Consider the following 14352-nt stretch of genomic DNA (forward strand, 5'->3'; position numbering starts at 1 on the left):
GTGTTGTAGATCATTGTAAACAATTTTACATCAACAATTTGGGAGGGCACTGAAATGACTCATTGCTGCTCCATACTATTATATAGATTATGATATTTTTTCAGTTTAGCATCTAACCAGATTAGACAACATCGTGATAGATACTTTGCTAACTTTCAGCTCAATCTCATGACTGGAAAATACCCTGGCGATATTTTAGGAGTGCATTCCGTTCAGGATCGGAACGGTGACAGCTTGATGACCCAAAGTTAAAGCAGGGGTCAGAGAAATTTCTTTTCTCTCACTCCCTTTCTCTCTCTTTCCCCCCCCCCCCACTCCAAAACACATGAGTGGGTATACACAGCTGTGCCAGTTAACTTAGGAACAGCTAGCTTGAAAGTGAGGACGTTAGTGACCCAGTTGGGTTTTTAGACAATCTGACCTCTTTTTGGTGTTGGCCCATAAATTGCCAGATTTTTAAATTCAATTTCATAACTTGCTTTGAACATAAGAAATAGGAGCAGGAGTAGGTCAATCGGCCCCTCAAGCCTGCTCCGCCATTCAATAAGATCATGGCTGATCTGATCCTAACCTCAAATTTATATTCATGTCCAATTTCCTGCCCGCTCCCCGTAACCCCTAATTCCCTTTACTTCTAGGAAACTGTCTATTTCTGTTTTAAATTTATTTAATGATGTAGCTTCCACAGCTTCCTGAGGCAGCAAATTCCACAGACCTACTACCCTCTGAGTGAAGAAGTTTCTCCTCATCTCAGTTTTGAAAGAGCAGCCCCTTATTCTAAGATTATGCCCCCTAGTTCTAGTTTCACTCATCCTTGGGAACATCCTTACCGCATCCACCCGATCAAGCCCCTTCACAATCTTATTTGTTTCAATAAGATCGCCTCTCATTCTTCTGAACTCCAATGAGTAAAGTCCCAATCTACTCAACCTCTCCTCATATGTCCACCCCCTCATCCCCGGGATTAACCGAGTGAACCTTCTTTGTACTGCCTCGAGAGCAAGTATGTCTTGATGGGATTTGAACTCACGACCACTGGATTACAAGTCCAGTCTCATAATTACTTGGCTACTGTATCCTGTGTTCTATGTTATGACCTCAGGGACGTGCTATTGTTCAACTAGATATTGGGTAGTAAAGATGCTGTCTGGATTTTAAGAGATACAATGTTTGCTTACAGGCGTGACTCATGATGCTCAGCCCAAGAAATCTGAGAAACTGTAATGGGGGCAAAATTCCAGGAATCTTTAGAAAGACTAAAATGAATTTCAATGCTTCAGCAAGCTTTTCCAAAACTGAAGTGGGAGAGGGAGAAAAGGGCTGGCAAAAATAGATTGAAAAGAAACATGATTTGAAGGCAAAAATTGTGAGCTAGTGATGGAGCAGTACAGCTGCTCGGGCTGGCAATGTTGAAGTGCTGCTGTACGAGGTGGATGCAAGGAGGATTGTTCTTTTTGGCACTCCAGGGTACCCTGTACTGAGGATAGAAATGCAGAACGTGATGGCCAGGCTCACTGGTACCTACAGGACCTGGGAACAAGTGCATAAGAAGATGGCACATTTGAAAGAAAGAACTTGCATTGAAAGTGCATTTCATGACCTCAGGACATTCCAAAATTCTTCACAGACAATGAAGTACTTTGAATTGTATTTACTATTATAATGGCAGCCAAGTTGTGCATAACAATGTCCCATTAACAGCAACAGATGATCTGATTTAGTGGTGTTGGTTAAGGGATAAATGTTGGCTCGGACACCGGGAGAACTCCACAACTCTTTGAATAGTGCCTTGGAATCTTTTGTGTCCATTTGAGAGGGCAGCTGGGGCCTCAGTTTAACTCACCAAGACTTCTACGTAGGACTTCCCAAACCTGTAACCTCCTCCACCTAAAAGAACATGGGCAGCAGGTGCACAAGAACACCATCAACTCCAAGCCACACACCATCCTGACTTGGACATATATCTCCCTTCCTACATTGTTGCTGGGTCAAAATCCTAGAATTTCCTACCCAACAGCATTGCAGGGGCACCTTCACCACACGGACTGCAGCAGTTCAAGAAAAAGGCCCACCACCTTCTCAAGGGCAACTAGGGATGGGCAATAATTGCCAGCTATGCCCACATTCCAAGAATTTTTTTTTTAAGTCTCATCTGAATGACTGCATCTACAACAGTGCAGTACCCCCTCAATATTGCATTGAAGTGTCAGGCTAAATTATGTGTTCAAGTCTCTGTAGTGGGGCTTGAACCCCATGACCTTCTGACTCTGAGGCAAGAATACTACCTCTGAGCCAGAGCTGACACCAATCTGAGATCATGTGATAGGTAGATGGCAGAAGACTGCATGCTACACAGTGTTCCAGTCAACCTGTTCCACATTTACTGCTCATCTATGCCAAGCCCTCTCTCAAACCTACAGGTTTTCATTGCATTCATGCATGCCCATACCTCAGCAAGGCACATATTGAAGTTGCAATATACAATTTAAAGCCTTGCCATGCTCATATCTTCCGAGGGCATTACGCCTCAAGTCATTGTAACACATCCTAGCTGCGTGATCACCTACTGACACCCAAGTTGACCTCAATATCCCTAGACTATTGCAGGGGGTAAAAAAAAATCCAGAGTTCCCATTCCTGATTACTATTCAATGACCTCCACTGATGCTACCTGGGTTCACACATGAAAATTGGGCATATATGTATCATTGTATGTGCTCCTTCAATTTACACATTGCAAGACTACTTTTCTGTTTGCAGAACAAGATAGTTTATAATTCAAGGGAAAATCCTGAACTGGGGAAACTCTTCCCTGACCAAGCATTGGTGCTGAAGGCACTTCTCTGACAAGCTGAAGTACCTCTGGTGGGGTCCGTGAACCCACGTACTTGGGTAATTGCGAGTCTGAACAGCTTGCTTGAGATGCAAGTGGATCTCCATCTGATCATTGCTCTGCAAGTCCTCATTCTCAAGCTCTCCGAGAACAATACAGATTCACAAAGGAATGCCTATTGTAACACTTAAAATTAATATTAAGCTTCCTGATATGCTGCAATGTGAAAAAAAATAAAACAACCATAAAAAAAATCATAAATGCAATTAACAACATGCATAAAAAAAATCCCAGAACTAAAAATGCAATGATGTGATAAACATTCCTGAACCAGCACAATAGTGTTAAAAAAGAAAATGTCAAAGATCAGAAAGCGAGCTTCAAAATGTGGAACATTTATGCTTCTATGTAACGATAATGTTGATTTTCTGGGGCAGATCATGCAAAATGAATGGTAGAGAAGCCACCCATATCCCTCATGAACATAATTTTGGCACCTCCTGGCAGTAGTCTTGATTAGATGCAAAGCCTACTTCTGGAATTTTTTACCCCCTTCCCCAGTGCTGGTCATATGCATGTTCCTCACTCTCCTTTCTTCTCCCCTCCTGCTGCTGTAATTAATTCCATGGCACATTATAGCACCCTAGTTTTGTGGAAAAAGAAAAACTTATTTCGGCAGCCTCCAGCAGTCTTTTTTTAAGGGCCACTGGTTAGGCTGCTGTTAACCTGGAAAAGTTGAACACAGCACACTCCACCGAGTTTGGCATTGGGGTCTTGAAATCAGTGTTGGGCATCGATTTGCATATTCAAGGCACTAACGCCTGTTTTAAGTGGGTGCCCTGGGTACTCAGAAGTTGCCAACTGCTAAATTGTTGCCTGCTGCCCTATTATTAATTTGTTGGTGTGACCACAGCACTATGAATTTTTTAATTCACTGGTGCTCGCTTCGTCAGTTAATCCGTTGGTGCTCGCTGCTGTATGAAATTATTGATTCTGTAATGGCTTGTCCTCAACTAATTCACTGTTGCTTACTTAGCTGTTCGAGTGACTTGCAATTCATATAATTTTTTTGGATGTTCTGTTTCCCTGATGCTATTTAAGATCTCCCAGTATTTTTTTATTGTTATATCACATGTTATTGTAGCAGCAGCAGCTTCTGTTGCCCAATGTTTTAGGGTGACATCACATTCTTTGGGAACATTGAGATAAAACTTTTCAACACTATATGGTGGTACTCGTGTCCAAAACCACGAGAGATTGACTCATGATCATTAAAATAAATAGTCACATTCAACAACAATGGCAACAACAAAAGCAGCAACAACAACAACAACAACAACAACAACAACAACTCACATTTATATAGCGCCTTTAACGTAGTAAAATGTCCCAAGGCGCTTCACAGGAGCAATTTTCAAACAAAATTTGACACTGAGCCACATAAGGAGATATTAGGACAGGTGACCAAAAGCTTGGTTAAAGAGGTAGGTTTTAAGGATCGTCTTAAAGGAGGTAGAGAGGCGGAGAGGTTTAGGAAGGGAACTCCAGAGCTTAGGGCCTATGTAGCTGAAGGCATGGCTGTCAATGGTGGAGTGATTAAAATCGGGGATGCACAAGAGGCAAGTATTGGAGGAGTACAGCGATCTGAGGGTTGTAGGAGGAGGTTACAGAGATAGGGAGGGGTGAGGCCAAGGAGGGATTTGAGAACTAGGATGAGAATTTTAAAATCGAGGCGTTGCTGGACCAGAAGCCAATATAGGTCATCGAGCACAGCGGTGATGGGTGAATGGCACTTGGTGCGAGTTAGGATACAGGCATTTAAGAAACCAAAACTTGACTTTGGGTTAGAAGAAACTGAACATCTGTCAGCATTAAAGAAGAAAATAATAGGCTGCCCCAAAAGCTTGGCGGGTAAGTACACATGTGATACTGAGCCATATAGATCAAGAAGATCCTAAATTGGATCCTTGAAATATCCTGAGTTAGCTTTCTTAGTCAGGGTGGCAGTGGGGCACTGCAATTGACCTTATTGGCCCAGTCATTAGCTCCCTCCTCAGAAAAAACCCTTGAACTCTCTACCCTTACAAACTATCGCCCCATCATCAACTTTGCTTTCCTCTCTGAATTCCTTGAAAGTCTTATCGTCACCCAAACCCACTCCCTTTTCTCTAGCATCACCCTGCTTGGATTTCTCTAATCAGCTTTCCTTTTCTCCCATAGCACTAAAATGTTGCCAACCAAAGCCACAAATAACATTGCTGTCTTTTCTATGTTTCTACCTCTCTATCTCTGTTTTTTTTTGTTTGTTGTTTTTTTTGGTGATTTGTATATTCTGAGACCTGGCAGGTAACACCTGTCTGTCTGCACACTGATTGCCTTGGCAACGGGCAGTTGAAAAAACTGTCTGTTATCACCAAGCATTGTTCTGTGAATTATAAATGCGACTTCATTTCGAGGACTTCATTTCCACATCGTTCACCTGAGGAAGGAGGTAGCCTCCAAAAGCTTGTGAATTTAAAATAAAATTGCTGGACTATAACTTGGTGTTGTAAAATTGTTTACAATCAACAAATAACATTCTTCATGACCAGGGTACATTATCCTTCCTCAACTTCTCTGCAGCTTTTTACACCATTCTCCTCCAATGCCTCTCATCTGTTGTCCAGTTCAGTGAAACTGTGCTTTCTTGGTCTCACTCCTACCTATCCTGTTGTAGCCAGGGCATCTCTGCTGATGGATTCTTTTTCCGTCCCTGCACCATCATCTCAGGAGTCCCACAAGGATCCATCCTTGCTCCCTCCTCTTCTTCACCTACATGCTGTCCCTTGGTTACATCAACAAGAACAACATGCATTTATATAGCATCTTTAACATAGAATAGCATCCTAAGGTGCTTCACAGTGACATAATCGGACAAAAAGGGGCGCCAAGCCAATCAAGATGTTGGAAGGGGTGACAAAAAGGTAGAAGAATTGCATTTTAAGGAGGGTCTTAGAGGAAGTGAAAAGATAGAGGGATTTATGGAACTTGGGGCCTAGATAGCTGAAGACAATGCAGCCAATGGTGGGGTGAAGGGAAATGGGAGGATGCACCAAAGGCCAGAGTCAGAGGAATGAAGAGTTTGAAATAAAGGCAAAATACTTGTGATTTTATTTTACCACAGCAACAAAACTGGTACCTATTTGGTGGTGATCCCTTGCTGCCTTGTTCCTTTTTGATTGTTGCTGCTGGGACCTCTGTCCAACCTTGGAAGTTATCAGGTGAAAACTCATGTCTTTCAAAGACTGTGATACACAATGCATCTTGGTAAAGGTCCATGATAAAAAATTGGTAGTTAAATTTCCACTTCAAACATCAAACATTTTAGACCTAAAGTTCTGGTAATATTGGAATCCCATGATGACATTGCAGCAAGGATTGCTCTTCCAATTTGCCTCACTAATGCTCACCAACAGTTGTCCTATTCCATTTGTCTTTTGTGAACGTGCTTAATATGCATTTTCTCAGTTTCTATAACGTGTTCTCATGCTGCTTTAATCTTGTGAACTCGAACAGTCCACTGTAGGAGCTGACTAACTAATACACACTGCTTCTTTGAAATTTAAGCCCATTTTTGCCATTCCAGGGTTTCAAGCTGATTGTTGTGATACCTCAGATCTTCTGTTTTCTTCTTTCTTAGGACTGTGGGCTAAGTAACTTATAGCATAAAACTAATTTTTAAAGAAAAAACTAAACTTAATTTAATAAATTAAACAAGGCCAGTACTTGGTTCAACCTAAAAATAATTTGATTGGCATTGTAGTAATAAATTAAATAAACAAAATAGTTATGACAGGGCAGGGCAAGTGTTGCGGCTGCGATATGTGGGAGCTACTGGACAGTTTTTGTCCAGGGTGACGACATCTGCGGTAAGTGTCTGCAGCCCGAGGAAATTCAGCTCCGAGTTGAGGAGCTGGAGTCCGAGCTGCAGACGTTGCGATGCATCAGGGAGGGAAAAAGTTACCTGCACACTTTGATCCAGGAGGCAGTCACGCCCCTTAGACTAAATACTGTAGAATTGGCACGTGGTCAGGGACAGGAGGGTGTGACTGCGAGTGAGGCAGGTACGGGGATCCAGGAGGTAGCATTGCAGGAACCTCAGCCTCTGCACCTGTCCAATAGGTACAAGGTTTTTGCAGCCCATGTGGACAAGTGCAGGGACTGCAGGGAGCATGATCAAACTGGCCACGGCACCGTGGTTCAGGGGGCCATTCAAGTGGGGGAGTAAAAAGGAATGTGGTTGTAGTAGGCGCCAGTATAGTTAGAGGGATAGATGCTGTTCTCTGCAATCAAGAGCGAGAGTCGCAAAGACTCTGTTGCCTACCCAGTGCCAGAGTTAAGGACATCTCCTCAGGGCTGGAGAGAAATGTGGAGTGGGAGGGGGAGGATCCAGTTGTTGTGGTCCATGTAGGTACCAACGACATAGGTAGGACTAAGAAAGAGGTTCTGCTGAGGGAGTTTGAGCAGCTAGGGACTAAATTAAAAAGCAGAACCACAAAGGTGATAATCTCCGGATTATTACCTGAGCCACGAGCAAATTGGCACAGGGTAAATCAGATCAGAGAGATGAAAGCGTGGCTCAAAGATGGTTGTGGGAGAAGTGGGTTTAGATTTATGGGGCACTGGCACTGGGGCAGGGAAAGAGGGAGCTCTTCCGTTGGGACGGGCTTCACCTGAGCCATGCTGGAACCAGTGTTCTGGCAAACCAAATAACTAGGGTGGTAAAGAAGGCTTTAAACTAAATAGGGGAGGGGGGGGGAGGGCTCAGGTGGGGCGAAGTTTAGATTGATAAAGAGAAAATACAGGAAAGTGATGGGGGTAATGATAAACAGAGTGTGTCAGTAAAGGATAAAGCATACAAACATAAGAGTGCACTAGCAAATGGGCCGGGGTAGGAAAGAATGGTAAAAAGACAAAATTAAAGATTCTTTATCTGAATGCGCGCAGCATTTGTAATAAGATAGATGAATTGACGGCACAAATAGAAACAAATGGGTTTGATCTCGTGGCCATTACAGAGACGTGGTTGCAAAGTGACCAAGGTTGGGACCTAAATATCCAGGGTTATTTAACATTTCGGAAAGATAGGAAAAAAGGTAAAGGTGGTGGGGGAGCTCTGTTAATAAAGGATGAAATTGGTATAATAGCGAGAAATGATCTTGGCTCAGAAGATCAAGATGTCGAATCAATTTGGGTGGAGGTAAGAAATAGCAAGGGAAAGAAATCACTGGTGGAAGTAGTATATAGGCCCCCCACCTAACAGTAGCTACACTGTAGGGCAAAATATTAGTCAGGAAATAAGGGGGGCTTGTAAAAAAGGTAATGCAATAATCATGGGCGATTTTAACTTTCACATAGACTGGACAAATTAAAATTGGCAAAAATAGCCCTGAGGAGGAGTTCATAGAGTGTATTAGGGATTGTTTCATAGACCAATATGTCGGAGAACCAACCAGGCAACAGGCCATTTTGGATCTGGTAATGGGTAATGAAACAGGATTAATTAATGATCTCAAAGTAAAGGATCCCTTGGGAAGCAGTGATCATAACATGATAGAATTTCACATCCAGTTTGAGAGCGAGGATCTTGGGTCTGAAACTACTGTATTAAACTTAAAAAAGGGCAATTATAAAGGAATGACGGTGGAATTGGCTGAAGTGGACTGGGTAAACAGATTAGATGGTATGATGGTGGATAAGCAGTGGCAAACATTTAAAAAGATATTTTATGACTCGCAACAAAAATATATCCCTGTGAGGAGGAAAGACTCCACAAAAATGGTGAACCAACCATGACTAACTAAGGAAGTCAAGGATGGTATCAAGTTAAAAGAAAAAGCATACAACATGGTAAAGATTACTGGTAAGCCCGAAGATTGGGAAAACTTTAAAAACTAGCAAAGGATGACTAAAAGAATAATAAAGAGGGAGAAAATAAATTATGAGAGTAAACTAGCAAGAAATATAAAAACCGACAGTAAAAGCTTTGACAAGTATATAAAAAGGAAGAGGGTAGCTAAAGTAAACATTGGTCCCTTGGAGGATGAGACTAGGGAAATAATAATGGAAAACAAGGAACTGGCAGAGGAATTGAACAGATATTTTGTATCTGTCTTCACAGTGGAAGACACTAATAACATACCAATAATAGTAGAAAACCAAGGGGCAAAGGGGAGGGAGGAACTAAAAACAATCACTATCACTAGAGAAAAAGTACTAGGTAAACTAATGGGTCTAAAGGCTGACAAGTCCCCTGGACCTGATGGCTTGCATCCGAGGGTCTTAAAGGAAGTGGCTACAGAGATAGTGGATGCATTGGTTGTAATCTTCCAGAATTCACTAGATTCTGGAAAGGTGCCAGCGGATTGGAAAATCGCAAACGTAACACCCCAATTCAAGAGGGGAGTGAGACAGAAAGCAGGTAACTATAGACCAGTTAGCCTAACATCTGTCATTGGAAAAATGCTAGAATCCATTATTAAGGAAGTAGTAGCAGGACATTTGGAGACTCATAATACAATCAAGGAGAGTCAACATGGTTTAATGAAGGGGAAATCATGTCTGCCAAATTTATTAGAGTTCTTTGAGGAAGTAATGGGCAGGGTGGATAAAGGGGAACCAATGGATGCAGTATATTTGGATTTCCAAAAGGCATTCGATAAGGTGCCACATAAAAGATTACTGCACAAGATAAGAGCTCATGGTGTTGGGGGTAATATACTGGCATGGATAGAGGATTGGCTAACTAACAGAAAACAGAGTCGGGATAAAAGGGTCATTTTCAAAATGGCAATCTGTAACTAGTGGGGTGCCACAGGGATCAGTGCTGGGGCTTCAACTATTTACAATATATATCAATGACTTGGATGAAGGAACAGAGTGTCTTGTGGCCAAATTTGCTGCTGATACAAAAATAGGTGGAAAAGCAAGTTGCAATGAGGACACAACATGTCTGCAAAGGGATATTGACAGGTTAAGCGAATGGGCAGAAATTTGGCAGATGAAATACAATGTGGGGAAATGTGAAGTCATCCACTTAGGGAGGAAAAATAAAAAACAAAATATTATTTGAATGCAGAAATACTACAAAATGCTGCGGAACAGAGGGATCTGGGTGTCCTTGTACATGAAACACAAAAAGTCAACATACAGGTGCAGCAGGTAATCCAGAAAGCAAATGGAATATTGGCCTTTATTTCTAGGGGGATGGAGTATAAAAGCAGGGAAGTCATGCTTCAACTGTACAGGATGCTGGTGAGACCACACCTGGAATACTGCATACAGTTCTAGTGCCCTTATTTAAGGAAGGACATACTTGCATTGGAGGCAGTTCAGAGAAGGTTCATTAGGTTGATTCCGGGTATGGAAGGGTTGTCTTATGAGGAAAGATTGAACAGGTTGGGTCTATGGAGTTTAGAAGAATGAGAGGAGAACTTATTGAAACATACAAGATTCTGAGGGGACTCGATAGGGTAGATGCTGAGAGGATGTTACTCCTCATGGGGGAATCTAAAACTAGGGGACATAGTCTCAGAATAAGGGGTCGCCCATTTAAGACAGAAATGAGATGGAATTTCTTCTCCCAGAGGGTCGTGAACCTTTGGAATTCTTTACCCAAAAAAAGCTGTGGAGGCTGAGTCATTGAATACATTCAAAGCTGAGTTAGACAAATTTTTGATCAGCAAGGGAGTTAAAGGATATGGGGAAAGGGCGGGAAAGTGGAGTTGAGGTAAAAATCAGATCAGCCATGATCTCACTAAATGGCAGAGCAAGCTTGAAGGGCCAAATGGCCTACTCCTGCTCCTATCTCTTGTGGTCTTATCTTCAAATGGACTCATCTGCAGACATGGAGTCAGCTTTCATGTGAACATTAAAGATACTCAGCCCTACCTCTCTACTCTTTTACTGGGTACATGCTGTCAGACTGCTTATCCAACATCCAGTCTTTCCTCCAGCTAAACAATAGGAAGACTGAAGCCATTGTCTTTGCCCCCCACCACAAATTCCATACACTCGCCAACTGACTCCATCCCCTCCTCAGCCACTGCCTCAGGCTGAAACAGATTGTTCTTAACCTCAGCACCCTATTCAGCCCTAAACATAGCTTCCAACCCCATATTTTCTCATGACAAAGACTGCCTACTTACATCTCTGTAACATCACCTGATCTGCCCCTACCTCAACCTTTCTGCCACTGAAACACTCATTCTTGCTTTTGTCACTTCCAGACTCGAGTATTCCAGTGCTGCCAGACTGGCCTCCCATCCTCTACCGTCCGTAATCTTCAAGACTCATCCAAGACTCTTCTACCTGTACCCTATCCCGCACAAAGTTCCATTTGCCCATTACCCCTATCCACGCCGACCTATATTATCCAGTCCCCCAGTGCCTCAAATTTAAAATTCTCATCCTCATGTTTAAATCCCTCTATGGGTTCTCCCCTCCCTATCTCTGTAACATCTTCTACCACTACAATCCTTTCTCCCCAAACTCTCCCATTACTCTGACTAAGGTGCCTTGTGATTGGTGGCTGTGCCTTCAGCTGACTAAGACCCATGCACTGGAATTCATGCCCTAAACTGTTCCATCTCTTTGACCATGCATTTGGTCACCTCCAGATATCTCCTTTTTTGGCTCTGCATCTAAATTTTTGATGCTTTGGGATGTTTTTCTATGTTAAAGGTGCTATAGATGCAAGTTATCCTCATGGTTTTTGCCCTTGAACTAAAGAGTGGAAAAATTATGCAGTGTTCCCATTCCCAATTTCTATCTAATGACACATGATGATGTTGAGAAATCATACATGAAGAATCGCCAATTAAGTGAGGTACTGAAGTAGTGCAAGTTTCTGTGGAACTGTACTCCAGCATCAATCACTGACTTTGCGTGGGGGGGGGGGGGTGGGAGAAAGTAATTCTATGGGCCTATATTATTGATGTTTCTTGGAAATCTGCAAAGACTAATTTTATTTGTTCTTGCAGGAAATGTAATGGCTCAGTTTAAAGGCAAATCAAACTTGAAACGAATGCGTGCAAATACACTGATGGACCAGTGTTCCACCCCAGCTCCTTGCAATGGAAAGAGAAGTAATGTAACTAATAATGTGTAATTGTTGACTGCATTGATCTCCATAATTCTTTCTCCCTCAATTTACTGTCTTTATTCCTTGAAGACGCCAACTGATGATGAGGTGTAGTTTAATGGGCACTCAAATGAGCCTAAACAATAAGTGCTGAAGTAATACTTTACCATGGAGCACTGCAGCCTGTGAAGTTCTGTTCATACACGCAATAACAGGAGGGGTCACCAAGTACCAATCAGGAATGGGAACCCTCCTTTTCTTCCCCTGCCTAATAGCTTGGAGGTAATGCGGTCATTCATAGCACATCCACTGCTGTTCGAGCCTAAATTGGTTAATTCAGCACAGCCTTGTGTTTGTCATTTTCCTTCGTTTACCCACTGATCCATCAAGAATTGCTGATTTCTTTAAAGTTTAAATCTTATATGGTTTTCCCAGCATGTCATATTTCTGGTTGCACAGATTGGAATCAATGTCCTAGAATGACCCATGGCAAGAATGTCAATGCACCCCTCATTATCATTGATGTCAGAGTGTCTGGTCACTTTGGAGACATTATGGCTGAGAAGTGGAACGTACTGTTTGAATTCTGTTGCTGCTTCGTGTCACAACAATGCAACATACTTGGATGTTAATTAATGAGGCACTACAACTGCATAATAAAACATAATGGAGGGTAAGATTCAACTTCAGCGGGGGCGCAAAATGGGTGGTAGCCGAATCAGTTGCCCATTATACAGCCTGCCCATTTTTCCTATGACTTCAATGAAAAGGAAAATTGGACGGGGCATAAATGGCCGACCGATTTGTTACCGCCAGTTTTGCAACCGCACTAAAGTTGACTTATACCCCAGTCATGTTTGATTTTCTGTTGAAATGTTAGTTGCACAGCATGTGGTGTTATGCCTCTCTTTTAACTAGATTAGATTTAACTTTTTCTTTCAATCACTGTAGATTTAAAAGCAAGCTCCAAATTGAAGAAATTGTCATTCATTCATGAAGGAGCAGATTCAGAATTATCTTCAACTAATAAATTGGCTCCTGGTGGTCACAGGTTAGTGTTACACTACAATGGGTGTAATAAAACATCTGGAATCTTCCAATGCATGAATGAAGTGAAGAAGATTCGAGTTTGCATTGAGAGAAGATAGTTTGCTACAGTATTTTAATTTACTAATGTTCACCATTATGTAGGAGGCAAAAAACCTTTTCCTGACAAGGTTTCCAGATAGGGTGTATTCTGTAAATCTATCAATTCTTTATTTTAGAATGGTGATGAAAGGAGTATTTGAAAATATTGAATTGTCTTACTGATCAGATCGATATATTTAGACTCTTAACATCTGTGTGCACTTCCTGTCTGCAGCACTTGACTTTCTGTTGTCTTGTTTTTGAAACAATTTTGGGTAAGCTTCTTCATGTTATAATTTCCTGTGTGTCTGGGAGGGAGGAGTGCGGGCGCGTCTGGGAGGGAGGAGTAACATCGCCTGTCTCCGCCACTGCCTCAGCTCATCTGTTGAAACCCTCATCCATGCCTTTTTTACCTCTAGACTTGACTATTCCACTGCTGTCCTGGCTGGTCTCCCACCTTCCACCCTCTGTAAACTTGAGCTCATTCAAACCTCTGCTGCCCATATCCTGACTCGCACCAAGTCATGTTCACCCATCACCCCTGTGGTCACTGACCTGCATTGGCTCCCGGTACAGCAACGCTTCGAGTTTAAAATTCTCATCCTTGTTTCCAAATCCCTCCATGGCCTCGCCCCTCCCTATTTCTGTAACTTCCTCCAGCCCTACAACCCTCCGAGATCTCTGCGCTCCTCCAATTCTGGCCTCTTGCACGTCCATGATTTTAAGCGCTCCACAATTGGTGGTCATGCCTTCAGCTCCCGAGACCCCAAGCTCTAGAATTCCTTCCTTAAACCTCTCCGCCTCTCTACCTATCTCTCTTCCCCTAAGACGTTCCTTAAAATCTACCTCTTGACCAAGCTTTTGGCACCTGTGCTGATATCTCTTTGTGTGGCTCGGTGTTAAATTTTGCGAAGGACCTTGGAACGTTTCACTACGTTAAAAGTGCTTTGTAAATGCAAGTTGTTGTCATTGTTGTCACATCGTCGTCAGCGTCGTCTTTGGGAAAGGGGAGTGTGTGTGTAAGAAACGGGTGGGGAAAGGCGGGTGGGGAGAGAAGGCGGCGCGCATTGTTTCCATGTATGGTTCAGGAGAAGAATCCAGAAATCATATACTCAAGTTTTTGGTATCTAAATTCTTTGACTTTTTTCTCTTAATTTTTGCCTTTTAAAAATTTTTCAAAAATGAAAGAAATGATCTGCCTGAGATAGTTTCTGTAAATGCTCTCAATGTAAGAGATCCTTTTATATAGGAAAGCAAAAAGATTGCAGTG

General features: G+C 42.4%; 1 protein-coding gene across 1 annotated transcript in view; it reads left to right on the top strand.

The window, feature by feature from the left end:
- The window catches only part of LOC137332202 (meiosis-specific kinetochore protein-like), a 93854-nt gene that overhangs the window by 7063 nt on the left and 72439 nt on the right, over positions 1–14352 (top strand). Inside the window, exons 3-4 of the mRNA XM_067995898.1 lie at positions 11854–11958; positions 12906–13005. Of these exons, the coding sequence (XP_067851999.1) occupies positions 11854–11958; positions 12906–13005 (205 nt within the window). The remainder of the gene's footprint in view (positions 1–11853; positions 11959–12905; positions 13006–14352) is intronic.

This window comes from Heptranchias perlo, chromosome 14 (assembly GCF_035084215.1).
Source record: "Heptranchias perlo isolate sHepPer1 chromosome 14, sHepPer1.hap1, whole genome shotgun sequence".
NCBI lineage: Eukaryota > Metazoa > Chordata > Chondrichthyes > Hexanchiformes > Hexanchidae > Heptranchias > Heptranchias perlo.